This window comes from Muscardinus avellanarius, assembly GCF_963383645.1.
Source record: "Muscardinus avellanarius genome assembly, chromosome: 3".
Classification (NCBI taxonomy): Eukaryota; Metazoa; Chordata; class Mammalia; order Rodentia; family Gliridae; genus Muscardinus; species Muscardinus avellanarius.
Window position 1 is genome coordinate 109,196,798 of NC_137788.1, and position 21,232 is coordinate 109,218,029.

A 21,232-nucleotide genomic window follows, 5' to 3' on the forward strand; every position below is an offset into this window, starting at 1 on the left:
TTTGTAATAGCCCAAATATGGAACCAACCTAGGTCTCCATCAACAGATGAATGGATTCCAAAATTATAGGAAATACACATAATGGAATTCTATTAATCTATAAAGAAGAACCAAATCATGGCATTCACAAGAAAATGGAAAGATCTGGAGAACATTATGTTAAGTAAGATCAGTCAAGCACAGAAAGAGAAGGGACATATGTTTTCTTTAATATGCCCAAACTAGGCAGCATTGGGGATACCAGAGGGTCTCCAGATAAAGGAGGGGAAGTCTCAGCAAAGCTAGAATGGAAGGATAGGAGAGGAAGAAGGCTGAGGTTGTTTGAGGTACATCCGAATATATGTAAAAGTATGAATATAGCATGGTGAATCTGGACTGAACACTCTTTGTTGGAAGAAGGGGAAAGGGGAATGGCGGGAGGAGAGGACACCAAATACAGTCTAAATGTATATAATTTTCAATATGTTCCACATATAAATAAAATATGAAAAAATAAAGTAACATACTGAAATGATTTCACATAAAAATAATACAGTAAAGAATAAAAGATAGGGCTGGGAGTGCAGCTTATAGATAGCATGCCCCTGGGTTCCATCCCCAGTACTGCAAAAAAATTAAAAAAATAAAAATAAATAATGACTGACAGCTGCCTATCTATAATTCCTAGTTTCAATCCCTTTATGCTAGCCTTTTCTAATTATGAACTATTTCACAAGCAATAGGAATATACAAAAAATAATAATATTAACAATAAGAAGAAAAGTAAAATGGCCTATGTGTTCATTATCTAAATAAATGTTACAAACAACATTATTTTCACTCTGTTTACCTTGGATGGAAAAACAAAACTGAGCATTACAGATATAGTAACAATCTTTTTGGTAGCCTGTCTAGATACCAGGCTTCTGTTAACTATTATTCGGTAATTGTCTCAAACATCATACAACTAGGAAAAAGCAAAGTCAGGATTTGAACTTAGGCCTCTTTGGTTCAAAAGCTATGTAAATATTTCTGCAGTTCTATACCATACTACCTAAACAAATATGCATGATGTGATCATATTTACTGTCTCTAAATACTAAAAACAAAGTATCAGGGATTACCCAAACACTATCTTCCTGTTCCTCTGCTTACCATATCAACTTATTAAAATATTTTTATTTTCAAAAATATAAAGATATGAATAGAGTTTAAATTGTAGGAACAAGAAACTAAAAGTGGCTCAATGTGTGGGATTGCATTAAACTCAAGAGTTTCTGTAAAGCAAAGGAAACTATTAAGAACATCAACAGAGAGCCAACAGAATGGGAGAAAAAATTTGCCAACTATTTCTTTGATAGAGGACAAATATCTAGAATGTAAAGAGACTCAAGAAACGCAACACTAAGAAAACAAATAACCCAATTAAAAAAATGGACAAGTGAACTAAATAGACACTTCACAAAAGAAGAAACATGAATGGTCAACAAATGGATGAAACAATGCTCAACATCATTAGCAATTAGAAAGATTCAAATCAAAACTACCCTGAGATTTCACCTTACTCCAACTAGAATGACATTCATTCAAAACAAAAACAACAACAAATGTTGGTGAGGATGTGGAGAAGTGGGAATTCAAATACATTTTTAGGCCGGGCCTGGTGGCGCACGCTTGTAATCCCCATGCTTAGGAGGCAGAGACAGGAGGATCACGCAGGTTCGAAGCCAGCCGTGCGTGCTGGCTTAGAAGACCCTGTTTCCAAATTTAAAAAAATATATAAAAATAAGTCTGGGAGTGTAGCCCAGAGATAGAAGGGCTTCTAGGAACCCCAGTACCACACACACACACACACACACACACACACACACACACACACACAAACCGAATACATTTTTAGTGGGATTGTAAATTAGTGCAGCCACTTTGCAAAATAGTATAGAGGATCCTCAGAAGAATGGGAACAAACTTACCATATGATACAGCAATACCACTTCTGGGTATCTACCCAAAAGAATGGAAACCAAACTGCCAGACTAATGCATGAGTATCTATGTTCATAGCTGCACCACTTCTAGGTCACAAAACCAGCCAAGATGTCCGTCAACAAATGAATGGATTACAAAACTGTGGGATATGTACAGAGTGGAATTTTATTGAGCCATAAAGAACAAAATTCCATCATTTACAGGGAAATGGATGGAACTGGAGAACATTATGCTAAGTGAGATTAGTAAGTCACAAAAAGTAAAAATTTGGATGCTCTCCCTAATATGTAGAAGCTAGGGAGAAAATGGGTCATAGAAGGAACTCCAGAAGAAGAAGGAGAAACTATAAATGAGCAAATAAGGTGACATAACTGAGAGGGAGAGGAGGGGGGAATGAGGGAAATTCCCCAATGTCCATGATGTACATTAAGAAACATAGCAAAGTTAATCACTAAGCCAAACATGAGAAGGAGGAAAGTGAGAGGGAATGAGGAGACAACTGGGTAAAAACTAAATGAGGAATGTGTGCATGTATGCCTCTACTATCTTGTACTCTATTAAGATGTATGACTACAATGCATCAATAAAAAATTAAAAATATAAAATGATTAATCATTTCTAGTGGACTGGGACTTTATATTTGAGAAAGAGATTGTTAAGAGATGACTATATTGTCAAGCAGTTCCCTTATGAGAGCTTCTTTGGGGTCTGGAGATGATTAAGCAAATGTGGAGCTGGGTTTTTAAAGGGCGACTTGACATTGGTTAGTTAACGGAGCATGACATCCAACAGCTGGTTGTAATCCACCTGCTACTGCTGGCACTGATTGAGCCATTATTACTGTCTTATTTCCAGTCTACTTTAATGCATTATGGAAGAGGTGGGAAGAAGAAATTAAGGAAGGAGGAGAGAGCCATTCATGTTTGGAAAACAGATCATTTTGAGATAAGGGTACAGATTTGAGATGTGGTGAGAAGGAACAAAGGCGGAAGCCCTGTCCTTTTAGGCAGACGACCCAGAGCCTGCAGGATTCTATTCTCTGAACAATACAGAGCTTCTCAAAGCACATAGACCTGGGAGTCCTGAGGTTAAATGCACAGCCCAGGAATGTGTTGATTTGTTTTGTTATATAAAAGCCAAACTAGTTAAGATATTACGTAAGTAATAAACAAAGAAAAAGAACAAACTTGCTGATGGGGAGGGCCAGGAATTGGCCCCACCAACCCCACACACACACCCTTTCTAATCATCCTTTGTCCAACTGGAGAGCCAGGACCTGTCTTGAGGAGCGAAGTCTAGGCTCTAGATGTCCTTCAGATTGCCCCAATATGGTTCCCTGTTCTAAAATGGCACAAGTCCTTTGCTTCAACTGGGTTGGCCCTTTTCCCTTTGCTGAAGTTCCACCCTCCAGGATTACACAGCCTATCCAATGTGGACTCATCCTTTAAGGGATACTGAAATGCAAACTCTTTGTAGAATCTCTCTCTCTCTCTCTCTCTCTCTCTCTCTCTCTCTCTCTCTCTCTCTCTCTCTCTCTCTGCAGTACTGGGGATGGAACCTAGGGGCATTCTGCCTCTGAGCTACACCCCAGCCCTTGTTTTTTTTTTTTTTTTTTTTTGAAACAGGGTCTCACTGAGTTGCAAAGGGCCTTACTAAGTAGCTGAGGCTGTCCATGAACAGTGATCCTTCTTTCTCAGCCTCCCAAATGCTGGGATTACAACATGTGCCACCATGCCCAGCTTGTAGAACCTCTCTTGACAACCTCTTCTTCCTAATTTCTATCATTTTTCCTGTTTGTACAGTTTTCATTGTCCTTTGATTAAACCTTTTCACATATGATTCACCGTTTATTTAGAACTTTTATAGAAAGTCCAGATTCTGCATTGTGTGTTATAATAAGTTAGGTGGGTGTGGTGACACACACCTGTAATCTCAGCACTTGATGGGGGGCTGAGACAGGAGTATTACAGGTTCAAGGACAGCCTGAGTAAGTAGTGAGACAGAGGTAGATCTCATGGGTTCAATCCCCAGTAAAACACACACACACACACACACACACACAACAACAACAACAACAACAACAACAACAATAAAGGGGGACATGGAATCTAGGCATAGGGTGGTTTACAGTTTTAATTTTTATTTTGTGTTTTGATACTAAAGATTGAACCCAGAGGAGCTCCACCACTGAGCTACATCCCCACTTCTTTTTATTTTTTATTTTGATGTGGGGTCTTGCTGAATTTCCAAGGCTGATCTTGAATTTGTGATCCTCCTGTTTTAGCCTCATGAGTCTGGGATTACGGGCATGCATCACCACATCCGGTTAGGTTACAGTTCAAAATAGGTGGTCACCTCACTGAGAAGGTATTTTACTGTTCTGTGGTACTAGGGATCAAACTCAGGGCCCAGGGGAGGTGACATTTGATCAAAACTGAAGGATAAGAAGAGGCTCCTGTAGCTATTTAGAGAAGGAGCATACCAGGAAGAAGGCCCCACCATCTCAAAGGGAGGGTCCTTGCTGCTTTTGATAAAGAACAATGGGAACTGCTATGGCTGTTACAGAGCATACGGGGTGGGGTGAGAGTAGCAGGAAAGGAGAACAAGAGGTCATCAGAGGAGCACAGATCATGCATCAGAATCTCCAGATCATGCAGGGCCTCAGGCCTATGGGCTCATGACAGGTATCACTCTTCACTGTGAGTTATACAAGAAAGCAATGGGGGCTTACAGAGAGGAGTAACCTGGAATATTTGGACAGAGTCACTCTGATGCTATGTTAAGAACAGACTGCAGAGGAACAAGGATCAGAAAAGCAGGCTAAATAACTTGGAGGGGAGAGAGATAATGGTACCTTGGGCCACAGTGGTAGAGGTACCAGTGGCAGTGGTGGTACATAAAGCATGTGTGTTTCTGTGTGTGTATGTGTACACTAAGATTCAAAGACAGATGAGATAAGGGAATGAGTCAATAATGACTCAAAGGTTTTGGTGCAAACAGCTACAAATTCTGAATATTTCCAATGAGGTCCAACGTGGGAGGAGCAGGTTTTCTGGGAAAGGGATTTTAGTTTTGGATATCACAAGTATGAGACATTATACTATTCAAGTGGATATTTCTACTAAGAAGTTATATATAAGTTGTAGTTTAGAAAAGAGGTCAGGGTGGGCACAGAAACTTATAAATTGAAGGGAGCAAAATGCCATTTTTTTCTTATTTTCATTCTAACAAGTATTGTTACTTTACAACTATTAAAACAAACCTTTCACATTATGAGAATAATGTAGGAAAGCTGGCCAACAAATAACAAAGCATATTTGCAAACATATAATATTTATGTAACACTTACCTATGCATTAATTCTCAAATATCTGGGAAGAGCTTTGTAAATACTGCACAAAGAGAAATGAAGATGCAAAACACTCCTCGCTAGACCTCAAAGCACCCTGTTATAGTTGAGGAGATTAAAAACAGCTGAGACCGCACAGTGGGGTGACCATTACTGCAGAGGTGTTCATAGATTGTTGTAGAAGCTGTAGGAGTAGATGAAGACATGCAATCATTGACACTTTCCTTGGGTGACTTTAGTGGGAAAATAAAAAACATGAAAAGTCAAGAAACTCTACACAGTGTAAATAATCTTCTGAGATAAAGCAAGCAATGGGAAAAGGTAACCAAGAATACTTGCTGAATGTTAATGGTTTCCTTAGGAAGCGTTAAACAGAGGAAGAACGATAGGGTAGCAGAGAAGGCTTTGCTTGGATAGAATTTGAACTGAGACTTGGGAAAAAAAGAGATGGGATGTCTTAAAGATAAGTGGTGATGTTTTCCTTTTATTCTAAGAGTAATGAGATGCCTGTGAATAGTTTTAATTAAGGGGAGATGACAGAAAGTATATCTGAGTCTTGGAAACACTACTTTGGCTCTCAGATAAACAAGTGGCTGGAGTGGATTCTGGTAGGCATGATAGGGAGTATTGCAAAAATATTTGCTAAAGTTTGTTGTGAATGTGAGACATTCAAGCTAACGTATCTTGCAAAGAGCTAGGCCCATAGGACTAGATTTTGGGTAACAAGACAGATTGGAGCTGGGTGTGGTGGCATGAGTCTATAATCCCGGTACCTGGGAGGCTGAGACAGGAGGATTGATTGCAGATTTGAGACCAGCAACTTAGTGAGACCCTGTTTCAAAATTTAAAAAAATAAAATAAAAGAGGACTGGGGTTATAGCTCAGAGGTTGAATGTCCTTGGGTTTAATCCCCAGTACAGCCAGGCGTCATGGTGCACACTTGTAATCCCCGCGTTTGGAAGGCAGAGACAGGAGGATCGAGCAGGTTCGAAGTCACCCTCGCTGGCTTAAGAGACCCTGTTTCCAAATAAAAAAATAATATAAAATGGGTCTGGGAGTGTAGCCTGGAGGTAGAAGGGTTTCCAGGAACCCCAGTACCACCAAAAACATTAAAATAAAATAAAACAATAAAATAATCACCAGTACAAAGCACACTGTTTGAAGAGATTTGGGTGTTGTTTGGGAGGTAAAAGTTGTAGCACTAAAAATGGATAAAATCAGCCAGTGATGGTGGCTCAGGACTCTCATTCCAGTACTTGGGAGGCTGAGACAGGAGGATCACAGTTCTGGCCAGCCTCAATAACTTAATGAGATCCTTAGCAATTTAGCAAGACCCTGTTTCAAAATAAAAAATAAAAATAGGCATGGGGGTGCAGCTTAGAAGTAAAATGACTCTTTGTTCAACCTCCACCACAAAAAAAAAAACAAAAAACAAAAAACAAGACGTGGATAAAATCTCTAAGGGAGAAAATATGAAGAGGGAGGAAAAAGCAGAAGTCTAGGGAATACCAAATTATTATCTAAACACCAACTTTAAGGAACAAGAACATACACACACACACACACACACACACACACACACACACACACACAAACGGGCCAGAGAGATGGGAGAAGAACAAAATAACATGGACGCAAGTGGAAATTGGCATAAATATGTAGGAAGATCTAGGCTAGATAAGAATACCTTGCATTCTTGGGCAGTTTTATTTCCTAAAAAAACTTATATTAAGTTGTCTTACATGATAAAGGAATTCAAGTAGATAGCCAAAGCATGATTAAGTACTAATCTAGAATCTAGCAGCCTGGCCCTTTTGAGCAAGTGATAATAACTCGATTATCTCCCTAAGAACTTAAACCAGAAAAAGGTCCTAAAAAGCACTGTTTCCAACCATTTCATTTTAAACATGTGAACAGGTAGACATACCTCTAAGGTTACACAGAGACGTATACATCTAAGGTTACACAGCTACTCAGTAATAAAACTGCGACCAGAAAAGGTATGTATGTATGGGTGAATGTATTTTGGATACAGGATCTTGCTATGTTGTCCAGGTTGGTCTCAAACTTCTGAGATCAAGATCCTCCCGCCTCAGCCTCTAGAATACCTAGGACTCCAGGACATACCACCATGCCTACCTCAGAAAAGTTTTGAGTTTTAAATTAGACTCTTCTCTTCATTGCCTCTCAGCCTAACTTATATGCATTTTTCTGAAAGTATAGATTTAATGAAGATAGTTAAATGAATTTTAAATGTATAGTTTTTATAAATGTATAATATTTTGGCTTAAATTATCAACTGTCTGTGATAAGAAATGTGTTGCCTATGTACAATTCAAATCTATTTGGAAGAATGCAGTTCTAATTCTCCTCTGGTGAGGTGAGTTGATTCACTCCAACTTATCCTCCCTTTCAAAGTGCTAGTTCAGCTGCTAGCAAGGCTTTCTCTGATAGCACCCATGTGAGAAAGAATCACTCACTCATGTGAGAAACATTCCCCAAAAGTCAGTGTTTTCCAAAGTGTAGGTGAAATTTATCAACTTTTCATAAAATTAGTGTAGCAGATCACTCAGAAAGAGAAAGAGAAGATTACAGCACATCATATATCATGATGGCAAAAATCATTTTATGGAATATTTGTTTTAGTTTTGTGTCTCTGTGTGTGTTTTGGATTGCAATGTAACATGTTCAAAAAAACCAAGGGGGTTTGGAGGATGATAGCATAAAACACATCTTTACAAATAGTGACCAGCTGCACAACCACCCAGCTCTGTAAGGGCTGGGACTGTCTGCATCTTTATAGTCTCCACTGCAAAATGCTATCTGTAGGGTGAAGACTGGGATCATTATGAAGGCTTGAGAAAGAATTGGAAAAACAGAAAGAAGGTAGATTGGGGAAGAAGTGAGAGCTTGAATTAGGTATAAACTTGTTAACTTTCTTTTACCTTCGCTGTTAATTTAACTATTTTCCAAACTACTAGTATTACTAAGCCAAGAACTTGTATTTGGTTTCTGGTTCTGGTGTTGTCTCCCAGTCACCTTCAATGGCCCTTGTGATGTGGTATAAATAGCACTTCCTGGTGATGTTGCAGCTGTCACTCAAGGATCTTAAATCGCCTTAGGAGCAGGATCTGGTGATGAGTGCCTGGCTCCACTTGGCAGTTGCCCGAGTTAAGAACCAGTGGCTGGCTGAAATCTCTGGGCTCCAGGATGCCAGCTCCTTCCCTCTCTCCCTCTCTGCCTTCCCACATTCTCTTCTCCTGTCCTCTCTTCCCTGGAGGGAGAAGCCTTGACCTTCCCTCCCTATGAGTTCCTGTAACTTATAATAAGCTATTCGTGAAGATTCTACTCAGCTAGAACAAGAAATAAGGCTGGGGCTCTTTTCTTTGGGGGCAGTTCCATGTATGGGGAGGAGGATCATGGAAATAAAGGCCATGAGGAACTGAGAACCAGGAGGAAGACTGGAAGGAACAGATCCAGAGATGAGCTCCACATCACCCACAAGAATTAGAGACTTCCCTGGTTCCCATCGTTACTTGGAAGGCTCAAAGTAGGAGGATCAAAGTTTAGGGGCCAGTCTCAGCAATTTAGCAAGACTTTGTTTCAAAAATAAAAAACAAAACAAAAAAAAAAAGGGCTGTGGGTACAGCTTGAAGGTAGAATGCTCATTCCTTCAATCTTCAGTAACACACACACACACACACACACACACACACACACACACACACACTTGCCTGTAATCTGGGAATGTAGCCTAGTGGTAGTGTGCCCCTGGGTTGGTATCAATCCCTAGTGCCCCCTTCCCTTTCCCCTTCTACCAGAAGAAAGAGGGTATTTGACATGTGGTCACCTTCCTAAGGGCCATTCTGTGTGCTCTTCTCCATAATAACATTATTTCTTGCTCTGGCCACCCAGCTTTGGGTGGGGATTTTTATTTATTTGTTTATGTATTTATTTATTTTAGTGGTATTGAGGATGGAACCCAAGGGCATTGTACTCCGAGCTACACTGCCAGCCCTAATTTTTTTTTTGGGGGGTGGGGTCTGGGGATGGAACCTAGAGGCATTTGACCTCCGAGCTAATTTTTTTAATTCATTATTTTGAAACCGGGTCTCACTAAGTTGCAGAGAACCTCACTAAGTAGCTGAGGCTGTCTGTGAACTGTGATCCTCCAGTCTCAGCCTCCCAAATGCTGGGATTACAAGCGTGCGCCACCATGCCCAGCTGTTTATTTTTGTCCGGATCAGCCACCAGGCTCTTAAACACACCCCTTCCCACTTCCTGGAAGCGCCCACTCTGCACTCCTTCAGTTCCTTCTCTTCTTTGTAACCCTCTGCCACCCTGGGTCACCCCCCTCCCCACTTCCTGGAAGCGCCCCTGGCTTCTGGGAAAAACTGTGAACTGCCGGCTTGGGGAGGGGGACGGCCAGACTCAGGGAGGAGTCAGGTTACACCACTTGTGTCTGAGTTCACACAGCCTGTTTCTCTGTCAGGGATTCCGCAAATATCTCCCTGAGGTAAAAAAGGAAAGTGCGCAGCTCACCAGCGCCCAGAGCAGCCAGCCCGCCCAGCGCTCCAAGACAGCGCAGCCCTTGACAGGCCATGTCGCCCTAACCCCGGCCGGCCGGCCCCTGGTCCACAGCTCCCCTCCCGGCCCTGGCCCTGCAGCTTCAGGCCGCGGTGCAGCTGCTCCGTGGTCCTGGGGTGAGGGGCGAACGGGCATGCTCCTCCCCATGGGCGGCCCACCATGTCTAATGGATATCGCACTCTGTCCCAGCACCTCAATGACCTGAAGAAGGAGAATTTCAGCCTGAAGCTGCGCATCTACTTCCTGGAGGAGCATATGCAACAGAAGTATGAGGCCAGCCGCGAGGATGTCTACAAGCGGGTGAGTGGGGCTGGCCAGGACACCTGTCGCTGTGCCAGGGCTGGCCAGCGAGAGGCAGGGTGCAGGCCACACTGGGTCACCTAAAGGCCCTGTGACCTTGGACAAGCCCGTGCCACCTCTCCTGTCTGTTTTCTGCTTTCCTCCACAAGGGACTTTGGATAAATGTGGAGAGAAACCAGTAGAAAGGTGGAAAGAGTTTAGGGGAAGGAGCTGGAGAGGGGAAATAAGAGCGTCAAGGAGGGGACAGTCCACACAATGCTTTGGCAATGCATAAAACCTCCTGGTTTCTGTTGGCATGCCTGGGGGGACGGGGTGGAATGCAGAGGAAAAGACACCAAGAGCTGTGGGCATGTGCGTTTGTGTCCTATTGAACCTGATATGTGGTTGCAACGCACTAATAAAAGTTTTTTTGAAGAGGGGGCTATTTTAAAATGTCGATTCCATGCTTCACTATAGGGAACCTGATTTGGTCAGGGGAGCAGGAAATATGAAAATGGGCATTTTTAAATCTGCTGGGGGCGGTGACTCTGGTGGTGGCACACAGGCCGCACATTCTGCTGTAGAAAGGCCCTGGGAACTGTGGATCAGTGGCCCAGAGGATGTGTGGCTCAGGAAAGGGCAGGGCCTGAGGGGGATTCTTTCCTTGGGAAATTCCTGTTTGTGTTTGAAGATGGTTAGGTGGCTGAGTTTTTGAGACAAGTTGGGACAATTTTAGCCCTCAAAATAGTCCATTTAAGGATGAAGTGGAGGGTAGTTGTGGGACAGGGGGTTGCTCCAGGTTGGGGTGGGAAGCAATGGCAGCTTCCCTTGGCAGGCAGGGCTGTTTTGATTGATGGTCAGAGTGTGTTGGCTGAGCTGAGGCTAAGATGAGACAGCACCTTGGTTAGAGGACTTGGGTGAAGGGTGACAGGATCGAGCTTCCTACCTGGCCACCACAGCATTGATTTGCTCAGGCCCGCTCGTGCTGGCAAGTAGGTCTGAAGTGGCCTGAGGAACCTGGGGCCTCTGACTTCACCAGACATCATAAGCCTCTAACTGTTCATGACAGCAGACTGTATAAACATTGCCATTTTGTATTTTGTGCCCCATCCTATCCAGAAGGCTGGGATGTGTTAGAAGCTGCTACATAACATCTTGGGTCCCAGGAAGAGCTGATGTCTATGAGACTTAAATGATTATTTGGTATATTCAGTTAATATGAATGGCTAAATCTGGGGGGATTTCGTCCCATTTCCTGTCTTTCATGTGTCACCATGTTTTAATCTGAATTTTCCTGAAATGGGCCCTGGCTCACCTTTTGCCTTTTCTGTGGTGCTAGAAAAAGTCCAGGAGAGATGGTGACTCAGAGATACATGGAGGCTAAGTGTGAGTATTTGCCTCGGGGTTGGAATAGCAAGAGGATTTATTCACTCTGCAGAGGGAGGAAGTTTTCCCATTAACCCAAAGGCAGAGGAGCCATTGTCTAGGTAATCAGAGAAAAAGGACTTTCTTTTAGCTTATAATAAATGGCCATTAGAAACAAGTGGTCTCACTCTATGCTCTGTGCTAGCAGAAGGGGAGGTCTTCAGGTAGTTCTTTGGGTGGGATGTGGGAGGGCACCATTCCCTCCTGGAGAAGGATGATGGATGAAATTATAGGTGCTGTGTACGGTGTGGGGGAAGTGAGCCACAGCTCCTTTTTCATGTTGCAGTGACAACCCTTCCGCTCCACTACACTTTTGCCTCTGGGTCTCATGGGGGAGGTAGGTATGGCCTCATCTCTCCATTGTCTTAAGTGTGAGCAGAGTGGCCAGGCAACTACTGGGTCATATGATCTGAGTGACCTCAACTGTGGTGTGCTCTCCTTCCCCATCTCACAAAATCTTTGTTCAGTCTTTCTGTCACATTACTCTTATTTGACTACGACTGGTTCACATGCCTGTAATCCCAGTACTTGGGAAGCTGAGACAAGAGGAGCCCTGCTGTAAGGCCAGCCTTCACAATTTAGTAAGATCTTAGCAACTTAGGGAGACCGTTTCAAAATGAAAAAGCTGGGGGTATAGCTCAGGGGTAGAACGCCCCTGGGTTCCATCTCTACTACCATCATCACCACCATCAACAACGAAAAGCACTTACATCCCTGGGTGAAGTACTTTCTTTATTTGAGAAGCAGAACATAGAAAACCATTTTCAATTATTAACATCAGAGTTAAAATTAGTCTATTATACTAATGTAGTGCTAAGCAACTGATTAAAAAAAAGTCATTGATGCCGGGCGTTGTGGCGCACGCTTGTAATCCCCACGCTTGGGAGGCAGAGACAGGAGGATCGCGCAGGTTCGAAGCCAGCCGCGCACGCTGGCTTAGGAGACCCTGTTTCCAAATAAAAATGTAAAAATAGGTCTGGGATTGTAGCCCAGAGGTAGAAGGGCTTCCAGGAACCCCAGTACCACCAAAAAAAAAAAAAAGTCATTGTTGGTCGGGCATGGTGACGCACTCTTGTAATCCCCGTGCTTGGGAGGCTGAGACAGGAGGATCGCCCAGGTTCAAAGCCAGCCTCAGCTGGCTTAAGAAACCCCGTTTCCAAATAAAATATAAAATAGGTCTGGGAGTGTAGCCCAGATGTAGAAGGCCCCTGGGTTCCATCCCCAGTTCCACCAAAAAAACAAAAACATTGTATTTTAGCCAGGCATGGTGGCACACTCCTGTAATCCAGTACTTGGGAGGCTGAGACAGGAAGATCACAGGTTTGCAGCTGGTCTCAGCAACTTAGTGAGGCCCTCTGCAACTTAGTGAGGGCCCAGTTTCTAAATTAAAAAATAAAATAAAATAGGGATGGGAATAGCTCAAAGGTAGAATGCCTTGGGTTCTATCATCAGTACAAAAAACAAACAAACAAAACAAAAAGAAAAACAAAAGTTCTGTTTTGATGGAAGGACCAAGGATTAGGAGCCTTGGATGACAGAAGAACAAAGGCAAGCTACTTAACTTCTTTGAGCCGGTTCCATCCTCAATAGAACCAACATTAAGAATAATGCCACAGGAGCTGGGCGTGGTGGTGCACGCTTGTAATCCCAGCATTGAGGAGGCCGAGACAGGAGGATTTGGGTTCGCAGTCAGCCTCAGCTACTTAGTGAGGCCCTTTGCAACTCAGTGAGACCCTGTTTCTAAATAAAGAATTAAAAAAATAAGGCTGGGGGTGTAGCTCAGAGGTAGAAAGCTCCTGGGTTCCATCCCCAGTATTGCAAAAAAAAAAAAAATTTTAAGAAAAATGAATAATGCCACAGGCACTGAAAATTATTTGTGTTATGAATAAATAGCAGCCATAAAGATGAAGTCAACCTTTGTATTAAAGCAATTTGTAAACATAATAGCTTCATGCTTATATGAGAGGGTAGTAGTTATATAATTACAGAAGTCATTATAATTAAAAGTGAAGTAGAGGCTTAACTCTATAACATCAGCAGCATGCATTTATATAAATGCATCTGTGTTCATGCCTGTTAGTTACATCATGATCCCATAAGGTTAGGAAGATGAATTCTCAGCAATGATGGTGAAGGGGCACAGAGGGTAACATGTCCAGCATCACGTGGTGAGCCAGGTTTTCAGATGAAAATGAGAATGTGGAGCCCAGTACAGTTACCAAACTTAGCTTGAGTTTTTTGTTGTTGTTGTTTTGGTGGTACTGGGGATAGAAGCCAGGGGCTTTCTAGCTCTGAGCTATACTCCCAGACCTATTTTATATTTTTATTTGAAAACAGGGTCTCACTAAGTTACTGAGAGCCTCACTAAGTAGCTGGGCTGGCTTTGAACCTCTGTGATCCTCCTGTCTCAGCCTCCCAAGTACTGGCATTACAAGCGTGCACCACCATGCCTGGCTTAGAAGGACAGTTCCCTAAACATAAATATTGTAAAAACATTAAAGCACACCCAACTGAGTTGGAGTCTGCAAAATTTTCAGTGCTGTATGTGTCATTACTTAAAGAAAACCAATGCTTATGAAACATAAGTCATACAAGCCTATTGTGAATAGTGATTATTTCACTGTTTTTGTTGAAATACTGGTACTTAAGAATGGCCAGTAGGCTTAGTGAGAGACAGTCAGGTATCCCACCATAATAACTTTAGGAAAACTTTGGGAGGAGGAGAGAAGAAAGAGTGCTGTTTTTCTCTTTGCAAGGCACAGGTCTTTCCTTGTCAGTTGAGAGAAAGACTAAAATGGATACAATTCCTAATTGTAAATGAAGCTACACAGGCTTTTAACTGGAAAAGAAGTTGTCAAAAAGAGTTTTATAAAAACCTCAGCACATCATCTGCAAATCAAGTCAGCATAAAGGAACTTATATGGGTTTCTCTCTTTTAGGCTGTTCAGAAAATTAAGAAAAAATATTATTGATAAAATAATATTATAACATGCATAAAATTTGGTTCTTTGAGATTGGCTACTTTTCTGGTGAGTGTTTAAAGTTAACTATCTCAGCCTCGCATGGTGGTGCACACTTGTAGTACTTGGGAGGCTGAGACAGGAGGATCACAGGTTCGCAGTCAGCCTCAGCAACTTAGTGAGGCCCTCTGCAATTCAGTGAGACCCTATTTCAAAATTAAGAATAAAATGGAGCTGAGGAGTGTAGCTTGGAGGTAGAATGCCCCTGATTTCCATCCTGAGTATCACAATAAATAAATTAATAAACAAACAAACTATACTTGAAGCTTCAAGTTTTATAAATATTAATGATACTTTGTTTTATAAGAAGTCTGCTCCTCCTCAGTACAGGTAAACTGAGGCATATACCTGTAAGGTTAGGTCCCACTGTCCCTCTTAGTAGCAAGTAGTAATTGTTTCTTCAGTTTGGGTGTTTCGTTTGAAGAGAATTTTGAATATAAAGCAAGCTAAGGAGCAATCCTTGTAGGACATATAGCTCTCAATTCTAGAGCAGAGGAGAGAGAAGAGTCCACCCGTGGCCCGCAGCTGATCATGGTCCATTCCTAGGGAGGTGGTTTGTTAGCATTTCTGGACTGCAGCTGCTGTGGTAAGTAATTTCTGGGTGGCAACTTGGCTGACTTCCTCGTTGTTATTACCTAATCCCTCATCTTCTCATGTTAGCTGAGTGTGCCACTGCTAGAAGCAGCTGGACCCTGGAATTTATGAAATCCCCTGCTGTGTGGTCAATACCCCATCTCCAAACTGCACACAAAGTCACCTTCCAATCTCTTTGGCTCCACATGATTATTTGCTAGTTCAATTTACACAAACAACGTCCTGTACCAGAATTTCTTACCCAAGGTTGCTTTTTTTTTTTTTCCAGTACTGGGGATGGAACCAACCCAGGGGCATTCTGCTTCCAAGCAACACCCCCAGCCGTTTTTTATTCTTCATTTTGAAACAGAGTCTCACTGAGTTGCAAAGGGCTGAGATTGTCCACGTACCATGATCCTCCTGTCTCAGCCTCCCAAATGCTGGGATTACAAGCGTGCGCCACCACGCCCGGCTCCAAGGTTGCTTTTGAAGAGATTTAAGGTTCTGTTCTAAGAATGGAACTGAAAACGTGACAGGCCCAGACCTGATAACAGAAATGTCAAGAGAAATGGAATGCTGGCATCCTAGACCAGATCATGTACATTCCCAAACTTATTTTGACTTACTACCCCCTTTTTAGGAAAAAGAAAAGAAAAGAAAATTACTCAACCATCCTTCTCCTTGGAAATCTACCTTCTATATATGTGAATAAATACAAAATGCATTGATAAATTTGTCTTCTTTTATGTATCTGTATTTTGTCTCATCACCTTCTGGGGGATGGTATCACCACTCTGGAACCTATGAGATAGAGTCAGTGTTTAAATATATGACTGATGTCAGAAGATTAAATGACCTTTAGATAGGAGTTGAGAGAGGGGTGTGTGTGTGTGTGTGTGTGTGTGTGTGTGTGTATGTGTGTGTGTGTGAATGTTATTGGCAAGTTTTACCTCTGAACTACACCTCCAGCCCTATTTTTTTTTTTTTATTTGAAATAGGGTCTCACTAAGCTACCATGTGCTGGCCTTGAACTTTCCATACTCCTGTTTCGGCTTCCCAGATACTGGGATTACAGATGTGTGCTACCATGACTGGTGGTGTTCTATTGTTTTATAAACCTTAGACTGCCCAACTTCTTTAAGGTTAAAATTTGTGTGGTTTTCTTATCTTTGAGATTGGATGGTCCTTTTTCTGAGCAATCTTTAAGCTCTGTACATAGTGTATGTCTATAGCTGTGTTGGACAGCCGATCATTTTACTTGCTTACCAAATTATCATTGCTTCTATTTTTCTGCTACACTGTGCCTAGTAGTTGTGAGCTATGAGCCCAGCAGACGTGGCAGGGAATCTTGTTCCTAACACTCACTACCTGTTTTAACTTGGGTAAACACAGCTGTGTGTCACCTACTGAAGTTTTGGTCAGCAAAGGACTACATTATGATGGTGGTCCCCTAAGATTATAATGGAGCTGAAAAGTTCCTATTGACTAGCATAAAAGTACAGCATATACAATTACATACAGTATGTGATAACTGATTGTGATGACAAGTGACTATGTTACTGGTTTATGTATTTACTGCACTATACTTTTTATCAGTATTTATTCATTTATTTTATTACTGAGGATTGAACCCAGGGGTGCTCTACCTCCAAACTACACCTCCAGCTCTTTACTTTCTAATTTTTTTTTTCAGTACTGGGGATGGAATCCAGGGACATTGTACTTCTAAGCTACACCCCCACCCCTATTTTTTAGTGTTTTTTATTTCTGATACAGTGTTTTACTAAGTTGCAAAGGGCCTTGCTAAGTAGCTGAAGCTGTCTGTGAACCACAATCCTCCGGTCTCCGCTTCCCGAATGTTGGGATTACTAGTGTGGGCCACCATGCCTGGCTAGTTTTTAGTTGTTTTTTGTTTTGTTTTGTTTTTTAACAGGTCGTACTAAGTTGCTGAGGCTGGCCTTAAACCTGCAAACCTCCTGTCACAACCTTCCAAGTACTGGAATGATAGTGTTTGTCACCTACCTGGCTTATCAGTATTTTAAAGTATACACACACACACACACACACACACACACACACACACACACATATATATATATATATATACATATATATATATATGTATGTATGTATGTATGTATAAAATAGCATCGGGCATGGTGGAGCACATTTATAATCCCAGTACTTGGGATACAGGAGAAGTGCAGGTTTGAGAACAGCCTCAGCAAGTAGTGAGACTCTTATCAACTTATCAAGACCCTGTTTCCAAATAAAAGGAAAATAGGTCAGGGGGTGTAGCTCAGAGGTAGAATGTCCCTGAGTTTAATCCTCCAATAAAACACAGACACACACAGACAGACACACACAGACAGACACACACACACACACACACACACACACACGCAGCGGCATTGTAATAATAGGAGATGACAGCCCTGTGGGTATTACTGCCCCTAAAGACTTTTCAGTGGGACAAGATGTAGAAGTGGAGACAGTGGTACTGATGATCTGATCCTGACCCCAGTTAAGCCTAGGCTGTTGTGTGCCTGTCCTTTACTGTCCTCGTTTTTTACAAAACAGTTTAGCAAGTAAAAGAAAAAAATTAAAAATAGGAAAAATTTATAGAGTAAGGGTATAAAGAAAAATATTTATATTCAGCTATGCGATGTGTGTGTTTTGTTATAAAACAAGACTCATAAAGTTTAAAACATTTCTAGAGTAAAAAAGCTGCAATAAGCTAGCTTGCTATGAAAGAAAGAGTTTCAAATAATAAACTTAGTGCGGCCTAAGTGTGCAGTGTTTATTATGCATATGGCGGTGGGTAGTGGTGTCCTGGGGCTTCCTATACACTCAGTCTGTCACTCACTGACTCACCCTAAGCAACTTCCAGTCCTCCAAGCTCCATTCTTGGTAACTGCCTTGTACAGGTGTGCCATTTTTTAAAATCTTTGATACTGTATTTTTACTGTATCTTTTCAGTTTATTTAAACAAATACTATTCCTGAATTCGGACTGTCTTCAGTGTCCATCACAGTCACCCACTCTATAGGTGACACAGGTGAGTTGTAGGTTATTCCACCTATGTTGTAGTAGTGATAGTTGTGACCTTGCTGAATGGCACATTCGCAGAATGCACTCCTGTGACTAAGCAACACATGACTATATTATAACTTCTCTGAGCTGATGTGGGTGTAGTAATAGCACCTGTTTCACAGAGGCTGGGGAATATTAAATGAGCCAATTAGTTGAATGTGGCCCAATGCCTATCATAGGAAGACCTCAACAAATGTTTGCCAGTATTGTGGCATCACTGTCATAAATCACTAAAATCACAAACCACTGACTGATTTTCTTTAGTCCTAGACTGAAGAATTACTGTGCTAAGCACTCAAAAGTTGAGAAGTTCAAGAACTCCATCAAACTATAAGACTTAGGAGGCTTAACTTTGAACCTATGAAAAAGTATTGGAGAAGCATGAATATCTTGGAGGATATAAAAATGTAGACAGGCAAATTTTAGACTCAATAAGGACACCTGAATTCTTAACCTACCTTCTCTTAGCTACATGAATCACTTGGGCCAAGTCACTTAACTTCTGTGAGCTTGAGTTTCCTAACTTAAGAGCATCAATTCTTGGCTCACTCTCTTCTCCATATGTAAACATGCCACACTGTGTGAGATATTAAATAAATGCAAAGGATCATTCTTCCTCTCCTGCATAGCTGGGGACACATGCTAAGGAGTGTGTACCATCTCCATTATTGTCTACACTGGTTTAGAGTTAACTTCTTGTGTTTAGAAGAGTTCCCTTTTACCACCAGATGCCTTAATTAGTTGCTAAATTTTTTATTCTATGTTTTTCTCACGTATACTTTAAGAAAATGTGTATGGTGTAGAAGAGAGAAACCTAATAAAGAGAGAGACAAGGGCTTGTAGAGGTGTTGAGACTGGAAAGGTAGAAGGGACCAGTCAAGGACAGATTTGGACTTACCCATTCACTAATAAGCATCCATTGGTACCTAATCTAGTCCTTGTACTAGGCTGGGAGTTGAGACTTCAGAGATGAGTAAAACAGTGGGAGAGCATGGTAAAGGCAGAATAAGGACATGTCTAAAGTATGAGGGAACTCAAAAGAGGCATCTCCATCCCAAATGAATAGAGGAGATGGAAGGAAAACTCAGATGACCCCTAAGCTTTGTCTTCAAAAGAGAGTCAACACTAGTTGGTCAGGGGATACTTAGGTAGAGGGAGGGGGTAGAGACAAGAAACCTCACATATGTGCACAGAATTATATGGTTTTATGAATTTAAGTACTAGGCATAGAATGAGGCTGAAGTGTGTACAGGGCACAATCTTCTTAACTATTTTAAAGAGTATAGACTTTATCCTTTTAGGGAGCCACTGATGGGTTTTAGCAGCAGGGAACAGGCTAGATTCCTCTGAAGGGTTGGAAAAGATGGATTCAAGGAGATAAGGAAGGAAGGCAGGAGGTCAGAAGGAAAAGGTGAGGAGTGGCATTGGGAATAGATAGAGGAAGCTGATCTTTAAAATATTTACGAGGTAAAATATCTGTAGACTATTAAATATAAAAGATTACTAAATATCGGTGACTGGGATGAGAGAATTGAAAGATACACAGAAGACAGTTTTGTGGGTCTCTGATTCTGTGTGTGTGTGTGTGTGTGTGTGTGTGTGTGTGTGTGTGTTGTGTTGCTGGGGATTGAACTCAGGAACATTCTAACTCTAAGCTATACCCCCAGCCCTGTTTTTTTAATCAATTAATTTTTTAAAAAAATAATAGGGTTCAGCCGGGTGTGGTGGCGCATGCTTGTAATCCCTATGCTTGGGAGGCTGGGACAGGAGGATCGCACAGGTTCGAAGCCAGCCTCAGCTACTTAGTGAGGCTTTCAGCAACTTAGTGAGACCCTGTTTCCAATTAAAATATAAAATAGGTCTGGGAGCATAGCCCAGAGGTAGAAAGCCTCTGGGTTCCACCCCCAGTACCACCAAAAAAAAAAAAAAAAATAATAATAATAATAATAATAATACGGTTCATTAAGTCCCTGAGGCTGGCCAAGAGCCTGTGATCCTCCTCCTTCAGCCTCCCAAGCACTTGGATTACCACCATGCCTGACTTTTTCTGTGCTTAAAATGAGTGGGCCACACCAGCATCAACACTAACATCCCATCCCACTCTGAAGCTCTGTGACCCTGGGCAGACTCTTTGGGTGCTGTCACCTCACACAGGCAGTTGTTTTCCCTGAGCCAGTCTGTCACCTTCGCTGATGGCTTCCCAGAATGGGAGATGCCAGCAGGACAGAGCTGAGATGACTTTAGAACTGCCAGCTAATGTCAGGGAGATCTTGCTGTTGCCAGGTAGCTGGAGTTATAATTAGCACAGTTACTAGGGAAGAGCTAAGATCATGTAAGCATGGGCTGCCAGAAAACAGCTCTCTCCCACTGGATGAATTTACTGGTTCACAGACACAAAATGGGTGCGGACATGGTGTTTTAATGTGGCTTTGGAAAATTCAAGTTTTGCCCAGACTATGTTAAAAGCAGAAAATGGATTTGTGCTAAGCATTATCTTGTCTGGGGTAGAAAAAGAGACGCAAAATTCTGCTTTGATATGTTTGAATATCTGGAAAGAGATTTACATTCACCTAAAAGGAGATAAAGAAGAACATAGAATCACTATATGAACTCAGCATAGATTCCCAAAGTCAGAGATGCCACCCCCTGGGGCAGGAGATACTGAAATGATCCAGGAGGCAGGAGCAGCGCCAGGTGCAGTCAGGGGGCATGGAATAAAAATAAGGGGGTGGTAGAAGCAACAAGGTTGGCTGAACAATTTTCTTTCTGAAAAGCAGGTAGTAATCCAATAAGGTTGGGATCTAGATAGGATCTCAAAAATCTCTATAATCCCTTTACTTTTTAAGAAAACTATTAATTTTAATATAACTTTAGATATAGCTTACAGCAAAGTTACAAAAATAGTACCGAGGATTGCTATATATCATGTATATAACTTC

The 21,232-nt window shown here is 41.8% G+C and overlaps 1 protein-coding gene across 10 annotated transcripts in view; it reads left to right on the forward strand.

The window, feature by feature from the left end:
- Positions 1–21,232, forward strand: part of PDE4DIP (phosphodiesterase 4D interacting protein) — a gene marked incomplete at both ends in the record, with an annotated part of 180,290 nt that overhangs the window by 23,558 nt on the left and 135,500 nt on the right. For 5 of the 10 annotated variants that reach the window (XM_080692736.1, XM_080692737.1, XM_080692739.1 and 2 more), the window contains one exon: positions 10,144–10,203. In XM_080692736.1, the coding sequence (XP_080548862.1) occupies positions 10,159–10,203 (45 nt within the window). Of the gene's footprint in view, positions 1–9,802; positions 9,833–10,062; positions 10,204–21,232 lie in introns of those variants that run through there. The other 5 variants (XM_080692738.1, XM_080692727.1, XM_080692730.1 and 2 more) reach the window with 3 other exon arrangements.